We start from the raw sequence: 23,627 nt of genomic DNA, 5'->3' as shown, positions 1-23,627 counted from the left end.
CACAGAAACAGATTGTTAGGATAGCTTTAGAGCACTCTAGAAGTAGTAGTTACTTTGTACAATTACCATGTTTGTTACAATGTATATGAACTTAATGGCGATATTTCCATTCCAATTTCTTAAATGCATCGTCAAGGAAACAGCCTCATGGTCTTACAAGGTTTTAGCTATGCTATTAAAATAATCATGACAGTTCCCATTCCAGCTGCCTTTCAGTCATATTGCCACTTCTTCACTAGGCCAGCCCTAAGGGGAGAACCAATATAGCCAGGGATAAAGCATTTGGACAGCAATTGTGAAAACTTGGCAGCTTCTTTTTATTAGTGACTGAGAATTTGTTGAAGTTTGGCTTCTTTTTCCTCTGTTCTGTAAACTGGAGTGCTGCTTTGTGTAAATGGCTTTGAGACAACAAATGAAAAGTGCATATACTTTTAATAAGTATATGTTTTAATATACTTTTTAATAAGTACTACTACCAGTAAAGCTCTGGAGCCTATTGAAATAAATATTCTTTGGGACTTTGAATGATATATGTTACATGGAAGAACAAGGACAAAATATAAGGTGAAGAGTTCTTGAACACCTACATTTTTGGTACCTATGACTATAGAGGAAGGTTTTCCTTTAAATAAGATACTGCTTCTAATATAATGCAATTCTTTCTTGCAATTTAGCTTTCATAACTAAATGTGTAAAAATCATGTCCTAATATTAAGCTGTGTTTGGTGACTTATTCTTTCAATATCACAGGATTATTACACTATCATAAAAAAACCTATGGACTTAGGCACCATAAAAAAGCGACTGGAACACAATTACTACACAAAAGCTGCAGAATGCATTGAAGACTTTAAAACTATGTTCTGGAACTGCTACATGTACAACAAGGTATGTGGAACACCAACTCTTACCAGTAACTGGTTCTATTGAATGATACAAGCAAGTCTAAAACAAGCACATGGTTATTAGAACACGCAATAAGTTAGTTGACATTTCCATTATTTTTTGAAACTATTTTCTCTGAAGTGTTGGGGAGGTTTTTTAGCTAGGATTGACTGAAAATACATAAGTGAAGTCTTGCTTGCTGTTCCAACAACTGAGTGCATAGTTTTTTCTGCACAAGGACTCCATGTCCAAAATCTCGGGTTTAGCTGCAGAGCTCATGAATGGCAAATACTATGTCACTGCTGTACAAGTCCAAGGCTAGCAACCCTGAGCCATGCTCTGTTCTTTCAACAAGTTCAACCTAATGAAATGTGATCATCTCCCTGTGCTTGGATATTTGTTGGCTGTGTCTTAGTATCTTTGAGCTACAACAGCTTCTTCAGAACACAGGGGTAATAAGGGAGTTGCTGATCTGCCCCCTTTGGCTTTTGCTGTAGAAGTATGAAGAGGTAAAGGAGAAAATTTCAATGGGACAGTGAGATAAAGAGTATTTCAATGGTGAAGTAATTTGCTTTAAACGTAAAGTGAGTTTGCAGGGGCAAGGATGGCAATGATTTCTAGACCTCTCTGGCACTGGTGGCTTTTTTTAATCTGTTGGGGCAGGCCTCTCTAGCCTGGTTGTTTTATGAGATAGCTCCCATTACTGCAGCCTCTCCTTTACTGAATGGTATTGACCATATTTTGTAGCCAGGTGATGACATTGTGTTTATGGCCGAAGAACTAGAAAAAGTGTTTATGCAGAAAATAGCCCATATGCCACCAGAAGAAAGACCAGTGAGTCTCAATAAAGGAAAGAGAAAAGGAAAGAAGACAGAAGGTAAGGCCTGTATTATATGCTGAATTTATAATATATTAAGCAAGCAAAACTGGAAACAGGAAATCTTCTTTGTCATAACTCAACCCTGGAACAGTTTGGATGTTCTCTACTCTTGCCAGAACAAACAAATAACAATAATGCTCTAAGGCTTTAGAAAATTTTCTTTTAAAATTAAAAAAGTTCCTTTTTTAAGAAAAGGAACTGACTTCCAATTCAGAGACTGTCATGCTGCTCAGCATTGTGTTATATAAACTAATAGGTGTGAACATCTGTGGGAAGTAAACAGAGTAACAGCTGAAAAAGACATGAATAATCTAATCAGCCAAACCAAAGCCAGAAAAACATTAGTCTAAACTGTTTTCACATCTCAGCAGTGGAGATCGGTAATATTGCTAAGCAATATATGCAAGTATTGACTGTGCTTAGGAAACACGATGCAGTCTGCACTCTTTGCTGCTTGGTCTTTATGTGTTTATTGGTCTTTATGTGTAAAAAACAACTTGATACTTTCCTTGGCAAGAACATTTTTGCAATACACAGGGTGTAGTATGATGCCTCTTTAATCTTTGGTCTGAAGTTAATCCACGCTTTCTTGAAGCTAAATAATGTGTAACTTGGCATGATATTCTAGCTGAAGCACTAATGGTGTGAGTAGAGGAGGATACCAGTGTTGTTGTAAGTAACAAGTGCTCTTGTTTGCATTTATTTGTGGCATTCCTGTATAGATGAGTGGTTATGTTGGCAGCTGGTCAATTTGACCATGAAAGAAATTAACTGCAACATTTAAGACTTAACTTCTAAAATTTCCTGTATTAAAATAACCAGAAACATGGCAGCCCAACTGTGGGATTTCAAATGAGCAAAGCACAAATGAGAAGCAAGCTGAAAGCAGTGAGCAGCCTCCAGTGATGACTCAAGAGCGACAGCAGGCTACACTGGCTCCTTTGTCTGCAACTCAGCTGACTGCTTTAATGCCAGCTGCAGTCTCTGTAACAAAAGTAAGTTTCCTCAAATAACTTTCAGAAAGGAATATATTGAAATTGCTCCTTCAGGCACTTATGGCAAAACCGTAGGAGCCATGCTTATTGCTGTATTTTTGAAACTTTTGTTATAATAGAAGATAGTAAGAGATCTCTGTTAAATCTTCTATGTCTGCTAAATACCTGGGCCAATACTAATTCTAGAAGCTAAACAGAAATTGGGATGATTGCTTGGCACATCTTTTCTTATAAATGTGACTTTTAGATGTTGTTCTCAAAGAAAAAAAAATTAAGTTTAAGATGATTGTTCTTGAAGTGTATTATATACACTTCTACAGGCTTCACCTTGAGGATAATTGTTTTTATACTACTAAAATAAAGTTCTAAGTTCTATTTAATAATTTCTTATGGTTTTTATGTAAATCAAATACTTGTTTCTTCAAAAATTAGCATGTTTGCTTAAACACTGTGTAACTAGCCTGGGAGCTGTTTGTAGCTCACAAAGCAAATTCTTGTTATTTCAATCTGAGTTGTATGTGAACATCTGAAAAACTCCTCTATTGACTTAGTTTTGGTTTTGCTCTTCCAATGAGGAATAGGCACTTTTGCCAATCTCTCCTATAATTTATATTTACACTTCACTCACATAGTCTGAACACTGATGACAAAGCACACGTTATATGGCTTCCAAAGCAAATACTACACAAGTTAAAGAAAAACAGAGATAAACCATGCACATAAGGCCCTCAACCAGGCCTAAAATGAATTGCTGTAGTTTTCCCCCTTCCTGTGGCTGTCAACTTGCAAGTAATTTCAAAACCTACCAGCTTCCTGGAATCTTCACAAATGGCTAAAATCTGACCACAGCTGGCCTGCAGTACATCTGCTTCTTTCCTTTACATCTAAGATGGAGCTTGGTGTGCTAGTCTTGTAATACTTTGTAGGTTTTTAGTCTAAGCTTTTGGGATTGCTGCATTGTGCTCTGACTTCAGTAGCTGTAAGAGTTCTGACACTTTTTTTGGGCTACACACACACAAGAATAATATAAAACTGACCATTTTCTTACTGTTCTGGACACTTGTATATTTTTTCTTTTCTTAGGCTAAAAGAGGTGTGAAAAGGAAGGCTGACACTACAACTCCTACTACTTCAATCGTCACAGCAAGTGGTGAATCTTCTGCAATGTTTAATGAAAGAAAAGCTGTTAAAGCATGTAAAGGTGAAAATGAATGTATGGTAACAAACAAGCTTCTGAAGAAATCCTTTTCAGATTCTCAACAGCCACCTGGAATTATTAAAAAGATTCAGTTGTCAGGACAACTAAAACATTGTAATGCAATACTTAAAGAAATGTTTTCAAAGAAACATGCAGCATATGCGTGGCCTTTCATAAAACCTGTAGATGTGGCATCTTTCTCCACTGGTGTAAACCAAGCCATTGCCAAATATCCTACAGACTTAGGAACCATTAAAGTAAGTATGTTTCTGGGGAAATTAGGCTATTGTGTAATTACAAGGCTTTAAATGAGTTAGCTGAAAAGGTGTCATGAAAGCTGCTTCTCCTGTGAAAGACATAATAGGCCTAGAAACCAGATACGCTTCTGTTTCTCAAACTCAGCCAGGGTCACTGAAGAGAGTCTTCTGAGTCTCATTGTGACACATAGTGGCTAATCTACCTAACTGCTGAAAAAGCTAATATAAGTAGTGAGGGAACTGCGATCTCCATGAAGCCCTTTCAAGCATGCCACATGTTAAATATCTGTGTCTGTACACACAATGCTGTTGTTAATGCCCTATAAAACAAAATGCAATTCTGCCAACTCCTGCTTTTCCCTCAATCTCAATGTTCCTGGTGAAGTGCCCTAGGACTTCTACACTGGATGTTTATTTTGCCTTTTTAGTGGAAAACCATTCTAGATGGAGATATGTGGACAGCTCTCTGTGGATGTTGAGCGTATTTGTGTGGGGTAAACTATTTAGCCCAGCTAAGCTCCACTTCTTGGGGAATGTTCAGTTTTAACAGCTTAATGAATTATCTTGAAAGCTGACTTGCACAATACAAAGGTTATTTCCCAGTTTCTAGTCCATTAGTTTGACTCCAGCTATTATGGAATAAGCTTTGTGTAAATACCATGCATAGAATCAAAAACAGATGCTGAGTTCAGAACCAAGTAAAACCACCCAAACATTGTTGTCTTGACCAAGTGCTGAAACTAGTACTACAAAGTCCTTCCAGCAATTACAATTAAATCTGTTTAAAAGAAGAAAAAAACTTACTTTGTTAAAGAGACAATGTTGAAATGAGACCCAGATATTTCCATAACATTTTTATAATATTTACTGTCTTGATACAAGCTGAACCTGAATATATATGTTAAAATTCTTGTTTCTCCTTTCTTTCTGCTAGTTCATGGTGATGCTGTCTACTAAGTGTGCCTTAATTTTCTTTTCCTCTAGAAGAAAATGGATAACTTTGAATATAATGATATGCAAGAATTTGCTACAGATGTTAGATTAATGTTCATGAGCTGCTACAAACGTAATTCTTCAGACCATGAAATAGTTGCTATGGCAAGAAAACTTCAGGTGAGTTATCTTTTAAGTCAGACTTGAAAAAGAATAGTTCATCTCATGCCCTGATGTAGAATCTACTCATATTACTGAACTACTGTGTTGCTGTGTAGTTCTACAAGTAGTAGCTTCATAACACTTCCAGAAATCTGAAAAACATGCTGTTCCCAAACCTAACTCTTCAGGATGTTTTTGAAATGCACTTTGCTAAAATTCCTGACGAACCTGTTGCGAGTGATCATCTGCCACAGCCTGTGGGAGAAATGACAGAAGCTTATTCCAGTGAAAGCAGTAATGATAACTCTTCAGAAGAAAAATCATCTGAAGACTCTGAAGAGGAGAGAAAAGTGAACCTCAAAAAGCTTCAGGAGCAAGTAAGCATTAGTACTTAATGTGTGTGACTTAAGATCTCTCTGGTAAGGCCACTTTCAATGGTCTATTCCAAGTCTTCGCAACAAAAATAATTTTTTTTAAAGATTCTAGTAACTTGTATTTTTAATACTGAACTTTATTCCCCTTTGGAAGCACTGCCAAATGTTAAGTGAATAGTGCCTCAACAAATACAAAGTGAGCAATAGTTCTACTACTCTTGCCTACCACTTCTTCAGAGGACTCTCAAACTTCTTAAAAAATAAAAGTGTGTTCCTGTGGTATGAGAGCCTCCAGGCACTCCACATGTAGCTTAGTGGCATATTCTTCCAACAGGGTCATTTCTTTCCCATGGTCAAAAAGTATTGTTCTTACCCTCAGCCTCTTTTGAGCCATACAAAAGCAAGTCATTAATTTCTTCTTCAGAAAGCTCAGTATGAGAGAGAAAAGAAGGTATCTCATGCTAACCAGTGAAGCAAAGCCAGGCTTCATATTAGGAGTGGGATGAGTGTTGCTTCTGCTTGAGCATAACTTTTTAACCTGTTGCTGCTGTATCTATAAACTCTGGGGAAAATTAGCATTTTTCTGTTAGTCAAATGAGGGACAGTTTTCAGTCCTTGTCAGATTGGCATCGTCAATTTATGAATGTAGGCAGAAGGATGAACACAAGTGTACAAGCCAACCTTTACAGCAGTGAGGTATTTCAGTGATTTCTAATCTCATCATCTGAACATCTTCTAGTTCCTGAGGTTTAAACAAAGTTGTGTTAAGCTCTTCTCTGAAACTTGGTATGTCTCAAGCAGCCACTTTATATGGCTAAATAAGATGCATGAGCCCAGTCCTACTTGCCTAATTCAGCAATGCAGTAGAAATATAACCTAATAAGGCATTTATGTGCATCCCAAATTCCTGAAATTAGAGAGGCTGCTAGAAACCACTACAGTGATTTTCTTTTCTTTCTTTTTTTTTTTTTTTTTTTTTTTTTGGAGGGGGGTGGTGGGTATGTTTGTGTTTTCTTGACAGAATGCTAAAAGGCACATGCTGTTAGAAATGTCTGCATAAAATAAACAGTCTTACATCTTGTAGATGCATAATCTGTGACTAAGATACAATATAGTAAAATGTTTGGGAAAAAAATCTCATTTGGAAAGCAGACATCCTATTAATATCTACTCAGTTGCCACTAATCTGCTGTGATATTTAGGACCAGTTTATTGTTCCTCCTACATTGCCCAAGGTTATCAACATTGTGGTTTTTTGTTTTTCTTTTTGTTTTTGATAGCTTAAAGCTCTTCACCGGCAGTTGTGGGTTTTGACCAAAGCATGCTTATCTAGACCAGAAAAGAAAAAAGGGAAGACTAAAAGTGAGAAAAGAAAGAACAAGGAAAAAGCTGAAATAAAAAGCTTGATTCAAAAGAAGAAAAATCTGAAATACATGAAGAAATCTAAGAGAAAGCTGTATTTAAATGTGTAAGTGTGGGGAACTAGTGTGGGTGTCAAATTCTTTTAAACTGCTGTTACTGCAGTATACTTTTTTCCTGCAGTCAATCAAAGAGAACCATGCAGCAGGTCTTGTTGGCACATAAGTCAGATGAAGATGGTGCCAAACCTATGAATTATGATGAAAAACGGCAGTTGAGTTTGGACATAAATAAACTCCCTGGAGATAAGCTTGGGAAAGTAGTCCATATAATACAGTCAAGAGAACCTGCACTAAGGAACTCTAACCCTGATGAGATAGAAATAGACTTTGAAACTTTAAATGCTTCAACACTCAGAGAACTGGAGAGATACGTAGCAACCTGTTTGAGGAAGAAACAAAGAAAGCAAGGTATGTAGCATAAATGATGTTTTAAGAAACCCTAGATTTGCTTTCTGGTTTGCTTTCATGTTAACTTCTGTTTCACATGCAGCTAAATACCCAACAAAGTCAAAAGAAGAACTTAATTTTGAGAGGAAACAAGAGTTAGAGAAGAGACTACTGGATGTCAATGGTCAACTAAACCCAAAGAAGGAGAGCTTCAAGAGTAATGTGGCTATTACTTTTACTCATTTGCAATGGAAATAGCTTCAAGTGGAATTCTTCCCTTGGGCTTTAGTCCTGTTAGGTATCTGGAGACTTTCTCCTCAGAATAGGTGGGGTCTTAAGCTTCCCACTGCTAGTCTTAAGCTTCCCACTGCTAGTCTTAAGCTTCCCACTGCTAGTCTGAAGATTCTTTCTATGCTGAGTGAGCTGGAGTCACAGCAGCAAATTTGGTCAGTTACTTGTCCTGTCTAAAGCAGCTTCCTTATTCCTGCACCTAATACTTTATTACAGGTAAAGATGGTAACAGTTTCAGAAATTAAGGGACACTGAACAATTCCCTTATGGTAATATATGAAAACCTGTTGGCATGTAGAGGGTCACATAGTCTATTTGTTTGCAATTCATTTTCTGTGGTTTAGAGATGCAAGAACAACCAATTCTAGTAATACTTTTTACATGGCAGTGTCACTAATGCTGTCATGCTAACAAAACTTGTATATCAGTGATAGGTGTGCTGTGTTAATCTTAAAGTGTCCTAGGAGAAAAATTCAGTTTTTCAGGCAGTAATGCATTTCAAGATCAAAGCCAGAAATTCAGTGCATACTTGAGCCATACACTTACTGCAGTGTCATCTCATCAGGGGCTGAGAATGGATCAATGCAGCTGATGCTGCTATTATAAGTCAAGCTGTTCCTCATTAAAATAGTGAGTGCTGTTATTGCCCTCCACTGGATATCTATTTAGCTCCTATGTAAAATCAGCTGAAATGATAGAAGCAGCCCTAGAAGACACAGGGACATTTGTATCCAGCATTAGCTCAGTCAAGTCTTCCTGTCTGGTATATATAATGGCTTGAAAATATCCTACAAAGAAAATCTTAAAGAAGCAGCTGAAATCAATTGTCAACTATATGTTGTGAGGAGACGGAAGAAGCTGGCTAGGAAATGTTTACAGCTGGTATCTGGCTTGTTTAAAAGAGCTAAATCTGGACTTGTGTCCAGGGAAACAGGTATCCATGTAACTTCTCATTTTCAAAGCTTCCACAGAGAAAAAAACTTTGAAAAAAGGTTTGACTCCAAAATCATTATAAGCTGAGTTAAATCAACCCTGCAGATGCAAAATAGTCAGATGGTGGGGAGGTGGCAAAAGATGGCAATTTGGGAGTGCATATGGCTAGGGAAGAAAGAGCTGGCTGTAGATAAAGAACTCTGCAGGCAAGTCTGGCAGCAGCAATCTGCACACAAACAGGCTCTTGACCACAGGAAAGCTTATGGGGGAAAATTGCTTGAATTGTGTCTTAGGTCTACAATTTGAATCTACTTCAGAACTGTAAAATGTGTGATTACAGCTTCTTCTTGGATATACCATTAATTCAACTAGCTTGCTGCTGGTAAATCCCACTCCTCTCCTCTCTAGAGGGAAGTCTTTGTTTTCAAGTCCACTGCTGAAGGGACAGTAGACAAGGAAGTGAAATAAAATGAAGTCTTACATGGGAGAATAGACCTAACAAGGCTGATCGTAGTCTTGTATAGAAGAATGCTCCATTGCAGGTTGCTCTGAATTCTTTTTCTCCTGCAGTTGAAAACAATGCTGAGTCAAGTACTGGGCCAAGCAGACTGAGTGACAGCAGCAGCAGCTCCTCAGATTCTGGCAGCAGCACTAGCAGTGATTCTAGCTCCTCAGAAAGCAGTGACTCTGAATCAGGTTAGAAAGCTTATTTTTGTGTTTGTGTAGGCAAAATATCTTCTATCTTAGCACCTACTTTTCCACATGCTTACCAAGGATTTTAGTTTTCTTTGGTTAGGTTTGCTCCATTTTGAAGGCTCCATTCCAAGGCTATGAAATGAATGCCTTAATACTGTGATCCCAAGTAACACAAAACAACCAAACCCCCCACTACATCCATTCAACTCACCAGTGAAAATCTACAGGGACCAAAATGAGCTAGCAAAAGGTCTTTGTATCTAACCTGAACACTAGACCATAGGGCTATAGCTTATTCTTGTAGCTTTGATCCCTTTTTGAAAGTGTGATTCACTTTATTTTCATCTTCTAATCTGCAGCAAGAAGGGTGACCTGAGCCACAAAAGTGCCTACAGCATTAACTGTAGAGGCAAAATCCACCCTGGTGCTTAAAATGTTTTAAGTTTGTTTAAAGGATATTACAGCATCAGAACACTAAATGATGTTTCTCTGTACACAGAACTCTTTAGTTTTCTAGGACAGAACAGATCTGCCAAACTGGAGGTCTACAGTGTAGACCTCTATATGAGGTATAAGGTGAGAAGAATGCTCAACCCTCTTTAGTGATGGGGAAAGCAAACACAGTGAATCAAGGGCAATGAAGACCTTGATCCTGTAGGAATCTTTGTGGTCTCTTTTTATATCTAGGAGAAGTTCTCTAAACACATTAAGCTGAAGTCAAAGTATTCAAGATAAGAACGTTCCTTTCACTGTGAGGTTGACTCTACGTGCAACTGCAACTCACACCTTCTATGTGTGAATAATGAAACATATGTGAATGACTGATTTGTTCTTTTTCCATCCCCCTTTTTCTGCCCACCTCACTGTATTTACAGTTACAGAAACCTGTTCAAAACAGACTGGAGCCAAGCAGAACTGTCCAGATTCTCTGGAAAAGTCTAAGGTAAATCTGGCTGGAATGGATATAATAATTTTGCCCTAAACAGATAAAAGTTATTATACAAATAAATTTATTAAAGTTATTTTTTTAACATACAATTCTAATAGAAATTATGCAACTTCATCAGGAAATAATGAATATGGCTTGAATGCTATTTGTTCTGTAGGACTGATTGATACGAAGATGTCCCCTGAGCTGTTTGTTAAAAATATCTTATGCATCTGTATAGGAACAGATATACTGGGAGGCTTATATCTTTTATTATCATTGCAGTGATTGTGTTTGATGAAGAAGGGCAGAATGCTCCACATATCCCACCCACCTCCAAAAAGGGGCAAAGTCTCCAAATCGGTCTCTGAGTATAGAATTGACCTAACAAACAGTGTAATGTTTTTTAATCTATTAATAACTTCTCTTCTATGCCTGAAAAATAAATAAACTGTACAATGTGCCACTTATTTTCAGGAAACTTTAATGTTGCTTATTGCTATGGTATTATTAGAACCAACAGCAGCTTTATCTAGAAATAATTCTTAATGCCTCTTAGATTGAGTTGCTCTATTCCTGTATTATACAGTGGGTGTTATTTCTTGTCAAGGTTAGCTGCCTTTAAGAATTTCCCTTGAAGCTACCAGAGACAGAGACTTTGAATTTCAAAGCAAAATCACAGCCAAACCTTCATTCTTCTTGCAATAGACTGACTTTCTCTTAAAGTACAGGAAACTAGGCTGCTAATTTATTATTCAGCTGCTCCTTCTGCATCTTCATAAGCAAAGATTCAGGGAAGGAATTATGCAACACCCTTTTTTTTGCTTAAGAGGTTCAGCCTCTGCAATGACAGAATGACAGCAATAAACTTGAGAAAACAGGATCCAGGAAATGAGCTTCAGTTTGGTCAGTTGTAACAGCCCCTTAATGACCTTCTGAGTAGCAACAAACATCATATTTGAAATCCTCGCATTACATTTTGTTCTCAGGAGTTTTCTGTACCTGTCAGACTGAGGCAGTGAGTGCACTTTACCTCATGGCTTTTTGTCATCTAAATGCTTAGAAAATAATGGATCAGTATCACAATACGAGGGGTACTGAATCTGACAAACAGTGGAAATGGGTAGTGGTGGAAAAGAGGATCAAATAGCTATTAAAAAATTTGGCTGTATTAACTGCAGTCTCTTTATAGAGAATACCACTTTGTTTACAGAGGACATCCTGCAATGCTGTTCTGCAAGCACAGCCCTCCTCTCTTACTAGCAGCTTGCAAAATCATGGATCATCTGAACTGCAGCAGCAACCTCCCAATATACTGCAAATGCTTCAGTGTAGATCACTTAATACATCAGAACAAAATGCTCAGACTCTCTCAGGTAATACATTTATGCCTATATTAGACTGCTGAGGAAAGAAGGATTGTCAGGATGCCTGTATTGCCAAACAAGCTTATCTTGGAATTTTGGAGGTTAGCAAGTGGATAACTGAAAAAGTTCTTGCAGAGTATGGATTACCAAAGAGCATGATGTAAATTAAAGCATAGGAGCGCTGAGGATTGGAGAGGGGTTTCAGATTACTGGGAAACTTGTGGTGGGGCAAAATAGTATTAAAAACAGGAGGTGTTCATGCTTCCTTCCAATGAGATGGAAAAGGATACCTCAATGAACTTGGAGTTACAGGAAGTGTTGAACACCTTAAGGCAGGATTGGATACTTAAACCCATGCCCACTACCCAAGTTCATGTCTGAAATGCCTACTTGCTGAATGTAAGGCTTGGTGCCACAGGTCCTCTGAACTAATTGTTGTTGTCTAGATACATCAGATACATGAACTTGCTTAGGAACTAAGGCAATAGCAAGGAGCTATTCCTTTCCCTCCCTCATTTACGAAAGTCTAATAACATTGGACACTTCTGAGATTTTAGTAGAAGACAGCATGAACTGGTAGCTGACTAACTGAGAAATCAATTAAAAACTAAGTAAAAATAACTCTTAAATCACGTGGTTAGAACACATATCTCAATACTGAGTTACTCCACAGATCTAAACAGTGACCTAATTTTCTAATGTAGGACTGCATTTTACATGACAGGGAAAAAAATCATACCCTACTTCTTTCTCAGGTAAAATCTCAGCTGTACCTGCTGTGCATGATGCTTTAGACCAGCAAACTCCTCAGAGCACTCCAAAGACAAGTCAGGCTTCTGTCACCCACTCCAGAAATGTTTTTCCAGAGGTGAATATGTGCTTCTCTCCAATGAATTAATTTCAAACAGCATCTGTAAATCATGTTCTTACCCTTTAAATAAGATGTAATACAATACTTCAGGCTTGAATTTGATGTGGTGAAGGCCATTTAAGGTTTACAAGAAAAGTTTTCTAAAACCCCAATAATAAAGTGATTCTTATCCTTTAGCAGGGTATTACTTCATTGCCTCTTGGCTGTAACACAAAAGGAAAGTTTGGCTGATCACATTCATAGTGTACTATAAAGCTTATTTTATTTCTTTTCAGGGCTATAGCTTGAACTTAAGTAACCCTTACACACTTACAGGTTAAAAGTCCACCCTGTAAACCAAAAGATTTACAAAAGAGGCAGATTAAAATATGTGTTTTGGTTTTGTAGAAATATCAATTTCACAAACTCAGCAATACAGAGGGTCTGGAGGCTATACTGGGATAGTGTGCTGCTTTTCATACCTTTTCCTAAAGCTGTGAAAACTGGGGCTTTCAGGGTCTAGATGAGGTTGTAAAATATTTAATGACTGTTGAGTTCTGTCTTAATATGTTCTTGGAGAGTATCCTGGTTAGAAGGGCCTCTGTGGAGGAAAGGAAGTTATTGCTGTTACTGCAGCAGGATCACTTCCATCCTATGATGATTAATAATCCTTCTGAACATGGTTGAACATTTAGTTGCTTTTATCAGGCTGTAATAGCTTTCTTTTTGGCAATGGATAGAAACTGCCTCTTGAATCTATGAGCACAAGAATGTGTCCTGCAAGTAAGGATGAAAAGCAGCTCACCCTTTCCTATTGGTGTCCACTGTCCAAGGTAGCAGGTAATTATGACTCACGTTTGTGCAGCACTGTCCTTAGTTCAAGGGATTACTACACAGAGTAATCTTGCACAGAGGAGAAAATATCACTGCACTGAAGATCATTGCCCTTTACCCTGATCCACAAGCTAGAGTGCAGCAACTGCCTTTATGACAACTGTATTCTGCTGTACAATGTTAAGGGTTAAAGATCTTGTATCAGTCTCTCATTCTCTACCCACTCCATCACTTGGGATTGCTGAGCTGTGCATATTCTAAATCTGAAGTCTTGATTTATGAACTAGCTTTGGTTACCATAATATGAATGAAATCTCTTTCTTCCCTGGTGTTTACAGAAGCTAGAGCTGCAAGAATTTACTGCTGTAAACTTCTAAGCCTTTAATCCTGATGCTGTATAATAAGAATCCTCATAGGCTAAACACAAGTAATATAAAGAACATATTTTGAAGCCTAGCTTCTCTTCTAGGTGTCCAACACCATTTTCCAAGTTGACAATGCTGACTGGAGTAAACAAGCTGAGGAAACAAGACATCTAGACAAATCAAATAAACTTCAAAACAAGACCAGCATGAGAACTGCTGATTTAATAACCATAAGTCAGGAACAAAGTATGTAATGTCATAATAAAAATTGTAGCCATTATCAGGGGTGCAAGGTTAAAAATGCACATGAAACTGGTTTAAAGAAATATCATGCTGAACACCTTGCATGTTAATAAGTTTGCAGGATAATGGTTGGGTATGCAGTTTTCCCTTGCTTTTCCTTTTTTATCTGCTGCTTAAAAAAAAAAAGTGAAATTAAATGGATGTTTGGTTCTTGTTCTCTGTTAAAATATATAAAGAAAATTACTTTTTCATTTAAGAATTTAATGAATGTAGTAGTAGTGATAAGTAATTGCCAGTGTAGTACTAGTACTAGGGATAAGTAACCCAGTCTTCCATGAAGTCTGAGAATTGATGCTTCAATCCGTTGAACTTCACTGGCTTTTGAAATGTCTTCTGCTGAAGCTTCATGGACTTCTTTTCCCAGAGCACTCTGTGTGTGTGTGGTCTGAGTTATCTTTGGCTCTTGGTGACAAGGATCTGACAGCAAATCACTGTGAAAGAGACTTTCACTATGGAATAAACTTGCAATTACTACAAGAACACTGGCCCTCTGAAAGCTGCATTCTATACTTCATACATATTTCAAACTAAAGAATTGACTTAACATCCATGCTCTTTGTGTCCAGTATTATCAGACATGATTGTTTTGGGTTCTCCTTTACTCTTTGCCCTCTAGAACACCTTTATAGGGAGGGAAGAAGCTTCTGAAAACTTGATGAAATTAAAAGGCAGAGCCTGTTCACTGATGAACTCTTATTTTTGGCAAAGAATAATGCTAAGTAGTTGCAGTGTATTAAAGCAATTCTAAAAATAGAGATTTAATTCTCCATGAATTTCTATTAATTTTAGGGACTTAACACACCAAGCCATACATCTACTGCCCCCTTTTGCTTAGACTTCTAGCAGCTGGAATTGGACCATGGCCTCAGCTAAGGATTTTTACTTACGAAGTTTTGTGGCTGTGAGGTCTTTCTGAAAACCCCTTTAATGACACACTGGCTGAAGGTTTGATACTTTGAATCCAGAACTCTGGATTCAAGCATTCAAAAACTTATCCTTTGCATAATTAAAAAAAGTGTCAACATATTACCTGAAGTTTTTTTATTTTCATTTACTTAAATAATGAAACATCTCAAACTACAGTAGAGGATTGTTGCTGAATGAGATAAAATGTGTTATCTCTGTTTTGAAACTAGTGTTTGGGTTTTTTTTTTTCCCCTCAAATAATAAAGAAGTAACAGCATGAAGTATTTGTATATCTTTAGGTTACTGGAAATGTGAGGACTAGCCCTTGATAGCTGACCTAACTGCTATTTAAAAAAGTAAATAGGGTTGAGAGCTTTAGGTGAAATGAGTTTGCGTGATCAGTCAGGTACACCTAAAGCTGGAATCAAAAGGAAAGAGGGCTGGGTGGGAAGGGGAGGAAGTAAGTGGCAAAGTGCTGTATTCAGTCTTCCTGACCAAACCTTTAAAGCATTCTGCTGGGACCTCTCCTAGAATTAACCAGGAGTTAATTTCTCATCTATAGTTGAGCTAGCTATACTTTTTCCTGCCCAAAAAGTGTTGAGAAGTGGTCCAGTTTAACTTAAGCTTAGGAAACACTTAGGAGAATTTCTGGCATTCTGAACCAAATAATAAACTGCACTGTAAGCTTTTAAGTCAATTCCTTTGAAGACTAAAGTTTTATCATTTAAATTTGAGAAAGAATAGTCTATAAAATCAACATGATCAAAAAGTCTTTTTTTATTCTTCCATCAGGTCATTGTACACCCAGTGATAAATCTAATGATAAAAACGTACTAGAGCCAGTGTCTGAACTTCTTCCAAGAAAGGTAAGTGATGCTCAAGTTCTACTTGAGAAGAGGCTGAATGTATTTACTAGGTTGAATAACTCCCTGACCTAGGATCTTCCCTAAAAATATGTTCTTTTACAATTAGAATTTTTACTGTATAATAGGCCTTTGCCATTATTATAATCTGTACAGATTTAGCTCATTTTTAGTGCTAAACAAACAAATTGCTCTCTTTATTGCAGAAGGTAAAGCATATAAGATATGCACACAAATATATGTTTAATATGCCCATGTTGCCTTATTAAAATATGGCTTGTTTCATCTAGTTTTAATATTTAAACAAGGAACTAGTGTTCCTTGATCTAGTTCTGATATCCAAGTCATTAGTGTGCTTTCCCTTACTGATCCAGCAAAAAAATGAGAGTAGTGTGGAATATAGTTTTGGTGCTATTGGAAAACCTATTTTGAAATAAGACAAAGCACTTTTAATGACTAAAGGTATTAATGACAGTTGAGCAAAATCTTTCCTAGCATACAGTAAGTTATCTTAATTGGAAGGACAGAGGCATTTTCTTATCTACTAAAGTCTTTTCTTATAATCAGCTAATTGAAAATATTAATTCAAAATTACTAATACTAGATCATGTCAACCTCTAGCCTAAAAAGTTTTCTATATCATCTGTTGACCTAAAATGTTTCTAGGATTTTTCTTTAGGCACTTAGGTTTCAGAAAGCTATTAACTGATGTGGTGAATTCAATTCCAAAAATATGTATTTCCTTCATAAGCACATGCTTCTACTAGAAGCAGGGTTTCTTAAGAATGCTGGTTTTATTGTGATTTACGCTATGAAAAAAATGCCACAGGGGAACATACAAAACCCACAAGCCTAATATAAAGCTATTATTATGTAAGGATTGCATATAGAAATTAGAGGGATGTTCTCTGTATTAAAACCTTGTCAATGGACCTTGTGTAAATTCAGCCTTGTGAATTCATGTTTTCTGAAATGAAAAAGTGGACAGGTAGACTTAAATAGTCAGAATAGCTACAAATGCTAACAGTTGTTGGCATATTGCCAGAAACTCTCAAAGTTGATGAGAAAGAACATTAAAATTTGCTCAGATTGCTGTATATGCACTAATATCCTGCCAAAGGAAGGATATTTTGGTGTAGCTATTTCTAACAGGCCTAGTCAAACAACATTGTGCTAATGTAAGAACTAAGCAGGTAAAGTAGTTGCAGAGTACTGTTTTCTGTGTTTTCCTTTTTCTAATAACTTCAGGATGCAGAATTGAAGACTGTAGATTCCTGGGTAAGCCTGTGTAAAACGATGAAGCTCCCAGCTCCAATAAAAGCATCTGCTGAGAGCTTCAATCAGTTCAGGGCCGCTGTATTAAAGAGGAGCGGGCAAGTGCAGGAGTCAAAAAGGTCTCTTGTGCAAGCCGAGAGGGAGCTGCAGAATCTTCCACAAGAAAACAAAAGATTTGTAACCACTTCTGTGTAAGTATTATTCTGGTTTTTGCCTGTATGGTACTGGGGAGCTTAGTTATTCAGGAACAAGGGTTTTGGCTTAGGTAATTGCCACATGTCAGGTGAGACTGGGGAGATGTACCATGCTAAACAAAACTGCACATCCAAAATGCACAGAGCAGCTTTTTCTCTTCAAATTAGTATTATTTCAGTGGTCAGAGAAACTTCCCAGGAATTTCTTTATTTGTCGTTGCTGTTAGTTTGCTTCTGGATTTTTTTTTTTTTTTTTTTTTCATGGAGGGGAGTTTGGTTTTTGTTTGGGTACTAGAGTGAGGGGTTTTGGTCCTCTGGACCACTAATGACCAGAGTTCACATTTGTCCTATTTTCATATACCTGTAGCCAGGAATGTACTCATCTTAGTGCTCTCCTAAGGGGATACAGGATAGTGCAGTCTTGGAGAGAATGTTGTTAACATGGGTATACAGGGTTTCCAGAGTGCACCACTTCATACAGCAGAACTCTCTGCATTGCTGTGAAAAGCACCTTAAATAAGCCCCTGCTTCCCTAGCTGTTTGCAGCTCCTGTTTCAGGCAGTGCCCTGAGGTCTGTGGCCATGCTGAGTGGGATAAATGACTGCCTACTAATTACTGCATTGCAGTAATATCCTGGAGTTTGTTTGCCACCTTTTGGAAACTGTTTGTAATATTTCCCTCTCCAGTAGTCTGCTTTTTTTCCCTTGCCTGTTTCACCCTGTGAAAGATAAATTTGAGCTGGTTCCTACATTTTCCTGCACTTGCCCATTGCTGGTTGTATTAGAATAAGTCAATTGTTTAGATTGTTTTATTTTAATAATCACAGAATTTGAGAAACTTAAGAGTATACTCCTGGTTCAGAAGTTAGTTAAATCTACCTCAAATAACTAATTGAAGAGTAAGAAGGTAGAAAAAAACATCACAGGCCAAGAAAGTAACAGAAAATAAAGAATATCAAAGCAAGTGTATGTAAATTTTGTGTAGTATATCTATAAATCCCATATGCATACAGATTAGAAATGGGACACAGGAAACATGAACCTACTACAGCCCAACAATTATGTGCATATAATTCTTGTGAAGGGAAATCACTATGAAACAATGTGAAAGTGCCCACTTTAAGAGCTGGGCACTGATTTAAATTATTTGCAGAATTCTATCAGGTTGTTATGAAAAAAAAAACCCACAAAACTTTTATCCTATACTGATTTCTTCTCCTGTCTTTAAAGGGGCCATGAAAGCACAGGATTGGATGCCATGGCAGTGACAGACTGTGAGCTTCAAAAAGAAATACATAAGAGTAAACTGCCCGAAGCTCAACAATGTATTCTTGATCAAGACCGTAACTTGGCTAGAAAAATGGAACAAGAACGCAGAAGGAAGGAAGCAGTAAGTTTCTGACTCTTGCTACATTACTTTTTTTTCAACTTTACTAGAGAATAAACAAATATTTCACCAGGTCCTTATTTCAAATGATCTGAATGATTGGAAACAACAAACTATACTGTCTGAAGAGTTAGTGCAGAAAATGCAATAGGAAACTCAAAGTATGTCTTCAAGTGACATCATATGAAAAGCTATCTGCTTGGTCCTAGTACTCCCATAAGCTTAGAATAATTGTGTGGTAAAATAAAATTCTGAAGAGGAGTCCCTGCCCTCTAACTAATTTCAAACCTTGGGTGTTGCAAGCTGTCAATCCTCCTTAATGTGTTCCATGTCGACAAAAGTGCTAGTCATACTGTTCTGGTGTGAAATACCAGGCCTGAGCCTTTTTAAAACTAACTGGTTTTATTGGTGACAGTAATGAATGTTTTCTAATTGCTGCCTTTTTTAAGAATTCATAGTGCTTTATAACAGAATGTAAGTACCAGTGTCAGATCATGCTGGATTCAAATAAGTTCAACTGAAGCTTTCATCCTTCAGCTCTTTTCTGAGGGCTTCAACAACATGCACCCTCAAACTTGTCATAACAGAAAAGACATACATTTTTTGAGATGATGCTTCATAGTTTTCTCTTAAATCATTAGGTATTTGACCTGCATAGTATCCATTAATGTCTGACTGCTCTGAAAAGACACTTGTTTGCTTTCTTGCAGACAGCTTGGATAATTGATGTGAATCTGCAGAGAGATATTATGGCATCTTTCGAAGAATATCTGGAGTGAAAGCAGTAGTTTATATAGAATTTAACTTAAACTACTAAAAAGAGCACAGTTTTGTACTAGTTAGAATCTTAAATGTTAAGACCTCTTTAAAGTTCTTCTCTAAAATGCTTTGTATTAAAAACTTGTTCACTAATACCTGAAGTGTCACAAGATTTATTTCTTTTCACTGCTTGTTTATAACATGTAATCTATTCTTCTGCACAGTAGAATGGAGTTGTTCATTTGATTATAGTTTCATCTTTGTGTGTAGCTGTTAAAATAAAAAAATCACTTTACTGTGATTTTAAAAAATCACTACTGTGACACACCTGTACAAAATCTGGGCTGTGACAAAAAGATCTCTCTAAAAGTGATACTGTCTAAGGTGGGGGAGGAGGTGTGACATTACTTGTAATCACAAAAAAACTTCCATGAACTCTTTAATTTAATCAGTAAATCCTATCTACTTGTATGTATTTTAAGGCCCAGATATGTCAACATAAAATACATTAAACACAATATTTAGCTAAGGGTGCAAACATGTTTGCCACATAGATCTAGTTCTTCTCAGGAAGAAATGATGGCAAACTGGCTCCAGTTTGAAATATTTTCTAATTGATGCAAGATGATATTAGTGTCAAAAAATTGTCTGGTAGAAACCAGAATATAAAGCCACACATGCTTGTTGATTATATACAGGTATGGGAAATAAATACAGGACAAATAAAACATTGTTTTATGGAATTAATACCAAAACAAAGTGTGTATTACAGAAATGCTGAGTGGAAGGGGCCCCCTTCAGACAATCTAGTTTAGTAGTCTCCAAACCCTTTTTGTCATGTACTCCATCATTTAAATGTTTTAAGCATGGACCCCAAGACATGTATATTTATTAATTTATAAATCATATACAATATTCTGCTGTACTAGTATATTTTTTAATTTGGTTTTATTTTATAATATTTTTAAATTTGGTTTTATTTTTAACCCTGCTTATTTATTATTTTATTTTGTAATTTTAAAAATTGTATTCAATAGTTTCTTCTCACACTCCACTTTGGAGACTACTGATCTCATTGAGCCTCCCACTCAAAACTCTCTCCCAAAAGAGAACTTTGATTTGTCAAGTTCCTGGATGAAAAGTGAAGGTTAACACTGCCAGTTGTGGTGAGGTTCTGCCAAAGACAACCAAACTAAGTAACCTAAGTGAACGAAACTTTCTACAAATAACTGAATTTTCAGCACTAAAATTGCTTCTAAATTCAAAAATGCCAGCTAAAGCATGCCCAAAAATGCTATCTGGTCTTTCAGGTAGCAGGGTAATGAGTTAGTGCTAGTTCCAATATATTTATTCAATATAGTCATGGATCTTCAAATTCTGCCATTGCTGGAATGGTATTATTTCATTCAAAAGCACAAAGAGTGTGTATGACAAACATTCAGACTGGGCCAGCACCCTTTGAAATGTCCAGGGATGTGCTGGCCTGGAGGCATGTTCACGTGTACGCTGTTTGGGAGATTTGAGGACTTGGCTAGGACAGGGATTTGGGATGAAAGGTTGTAATGTAAGTGATGCTGTTAGGGTGTCTTTCATATCCACATCAAAAAGTGACCTGCCTTCATTTGTAGCTTATACATTGTTAAGAGTTATTTGTCCTGCAATAAAATACTGCAGTTCACATCCAGGACTCTCTACCTTGCTGTCACTTGGATATACTTTCTCTCTAGGTTAATGCAAGCTCAAGAGCTCTTGCTTTGGAAACAGGAGGTGACAGAGGGAAGGGCAAGAATTCCTTCTGAGCATTTCATCCATTGGATACAGCTATATGGGCATTGCTGGTAGGAACTGGTGCTTTTGTCCCTTCAAAAACTAATTCCAGCTTCCATGACTCTATAGTGTCATGATGGCTTAAAGTCACAATGTCAGTGCTGCTAATGCTAATCTGATAAATCTTTTATTTGCAACCTCCAAGTCATTTGGAGAGGATAATCAGTTCCTGTCCCCAGACAGAAGGCAGAATCCAGAGGTAAGGGAGTAACAAGCCTCTAAGGACTGTTTGCCCAAAGCCATGAACACACTCAAAGATGCAGGAATAGCACTTGGGTACATGCCCACCTGCAAACAAGCTGCTTAAATAAATTGTTAGCTACCTAACAGATAAAAGGTGTACTAAGTTGTGTTACACCATTCATTTACCTTTATCATTTGTGAAAACAGCTGCTTTAATGTGTCACTTGCTTACTTGTGTCTATGCTAGTAGGTTGTATGTACATATCAATGAAAGGTAAGATAGTTATTAGCTTTAAGAAGTTCCTCTGTCACTAATAAATGGAATATGGTAAATTTCTTACTATCAACTATGAGTTGGTCAGGCTGGAGGCAGAGGCAGAATCAGTGATGTGCAAAGTTGTCCTCTTTTGTCTCTCAGAGAATCAGGATTAGTTGAGCTGACAAAAGATAAACAGGCAGATGGCACCTTATGGAGGGCAAAGCACACTGTCAAAGCACGTAAGACCATCTGCCCTGGGGTTGGTTTGGCTTGGCAACCATTACAACAATAATTTAGAGCAGAAAATGAGAAAATCAAAATGTAAAAACAGAAAATAATTGTCGGGGCCCTCAATTTTTCTTATTCATATGACAGGTGGAAGATTCTAAACTTTCTTCTGCAAAATCCTGGAAAACATGTGGAAGGCATTTGCCTCGTACAAACACGCTTGCAACACATATGTGGACAGTCCTAGAATACAAAGTAAGTGTTCCTAAATAACAGAGGAATTCTACAGCTTCCTTGGAAAACAGGCCAGCTAAGGGAGCACAGGTGGTGCCCAGAAATCCTGCATTAGGGTGTGCAGCAATTTCATTGTGCAAACACTGCTCAGAACTGCTAGGTCACCAGCACTAGCTTCTTCCCAGCTCTGATACCAGATCCATATCCACTACCTCAAGATGGCATAACTAAACTCCATAGTCAAAAGGTTTGTATAATTTAGAAGTTTGACATAACTATTGAGGTAGTCAGTGATGTATAAAATAAAAACAGACTTGATTCTATCCTTCTGAAAAAAACTGCCATGCTTTTTTCTTTGTACAAGAACTACTGCATAGCTTGGCCAAATATCTTTGTATAATAAGGCACATCATGGTTCTATCTTTATTCCTTCTTGTCTTCTAGATGACTACAGGAATTTTGTGATTGCCCTGCCTAAATTTTTCATCAACCTTTCTTTGAAGGCAAGTGACAGCTTATGGTCAGTTTCAGAATTTCAAATGTGTTTTCCAATTTCTCTTAGGGGATGTTTTCCAGTAATTAATTCTGATTACTGGTTTGTTAAAAATTTGATGGCTACCATGATATAAACAACCACATTGGTTGTTTTGCTCCTGCCAAACTTCCTAATTTATCTAACTGGGTCACTGGTTTACTGAGGTATACTTCAGGGGAAATTCTGCTGCTGCTTAGTCTGATATTGACAAGTTGCAAAGGCTTCTTCCCTACAAGAAAGGTCATTAGCACCACGTCTGATGCATAAGAAATTAGCTGTATGCTAATCCTAGGGTTGGCAGTGTGAGTAATCTGAGCACGAAGGGAAAGCTCCGGCTCAGTAGGCATGATTCATGCAATCCTACTGGAGTCTGCAGAGGTCGGTGTCTGAACTGAATCATCTGCATCTGATGTTCCTTCTCTTCTTGCCCAAGAGAATGAGGGAGCCTTAAACAGCCCTGCACCTTTTTCCCCAGCAGACTGATAAAGCTCCTGGCCTTAAGTTTGTAAAGCTTGTGTTCAGACAAGGAGCAGGGATCATGAACAGTGTTATTCAGCATTGGAAGCTGGTGTAGGTCACTAATATTACATTTGTGTTATAGGTAACAGGAAGCTTGGTAGCTTTTTACAGCTATGTAAAATATTATCTTTAGTAAAAGAAAGTAAATTCATATTTGGGTGTTAACTTGTTTAAACTTTTAAATTCATAAACATGCAGTAACAGGCCATTCTTTATAATTCCTTTCTGCTGCTTTGGTTCATTTTATTTGATTTTTATAAAAAAGGAAAAATTTTGACCTTATTGAAACAAGCATTAATTCTGTCACTGCCTTCAAAGGGCCTAGGATTCAACATCAGTGTCTATATTTGTAAGTCTGAATTTAGAACAAGTAGGAGAAAGCATTTGGTATGTTAGAGAC

The 23,627-nt window shown here is 37.2% G+C and overlaps 1 protein-coding gene and 1 long non-coding RNA gene across 6 annotated transcripts in view; one reads left to right on the top strand and one right to left on the bottom strand.

Moving 5' to 3' along the window:
- Nucleotides 1-19,597, top strand: part of BRDT (bromodomain testis associated) — a 48,675-nt gene extending 29,078 nt beyond the window's left edge. For 2 of the 3 annotated variants that reach the window (XM_053984777.1, XM_053984778.1), the window contains exons 5-22: nucleotides 751-888; nucleotides 1,633-1,762; nucleotides 2,588-2,760; nucleotides 3,844-4,215; nucleotides 5,200-5,328; nucleotides 5,499-5,687; nucleotides 6,965-7,152; nucleotides 7,227-7,513; nucleotides 7,596-7,709; nucleotides 9,287-9,412; nucleotides 10,288-10,355; nucleotides 11,554-11,716; nucleotides 12,463-12,575; nucleotides 13,861-14,002; nucleotides 15,758-15,831; nucleotides 17,077-17,294; nucleotides 18,527-18,686; nucleotides 19,394-19,597. In XM_053984777.1, coding sequence (XP_053840752.1) covers nucleotides 751-888; nucleotides 1,633-1,762; nucleotides 2,588-2,760; nucleotides 3,844-4,215; nucleotides 5,200-5,328; nucleotides 5,499-5,687; nucleotides 6,965-7,152; nucleotides 7,227-7,513; nucleotides 7,596-7,709; nucleotides 9,287-9,412; nucleotides 10,288-10,355; nucleotides 11,554-11,716; nucleotides 12,463-12,575; nucleotides 13,861-14,002; nucleotides 15,758-15,831; nucleotides 17,077-17,294; nucleotides 18,527-18,686; nucleotides 19,394-19,462 — 2,853 coding nt within the window. In that variant the 3' untranslated portion in view covers nucleotides 19,463-19,597. The remainder of the gene's footprint in view (nucleotides 1-750; nucleotides 889-1,632; nucleotides 1,763-2,587; nucleotides 2,761-3,843; nucleotides 4,216-5,199; nucleotides 5,329-5,498; nucleotides 5,688-6,964; nucleotides 7,153-7,226; nucleotides 7,514-7,595; nucleotides 7,710-9,286; nucleotides 9,413-10,287; nucleotides 10,356-11,553; nucleotides 11,717-12,462; nucleotides 12,576-13,860; nucleotides 14,003-15,757; nucleotides 15,832-17,076; nucleotides 17,295-18,526; nucleotides 18,687-19,393) is intronic. The other variant, XM_053984779.1, reaches the window with a different exon arrangement.
- LOC128811293 (uncharacterized) overlaps nucleotides 1-23,627 on the bottom strand; it is a 64,176-nt gene that overhangs the window by 21,460 nt on the left and 19,089 nt on the right. The window lies entirely within an intron of this gene.

The sequence above is a fragment of the Vidua macroura genome, chromosome 9, assembly GCF_024509145.1.
Source record: "Vidua macroura isolate BioBank_ID:100142 chromosome 9, ASM2450914v1, whole genome shotgun sequence".
NCBI classification, from domain to species: domain Eukaryota; kingdom Metazoa; phylum Chordata; class Aves; order Passeriformes; family Viduidae; genus Vidua; species Vidua macroura.
This window is presented reverse-complemented; position numbering and strand designations above follow the sequence as displayed.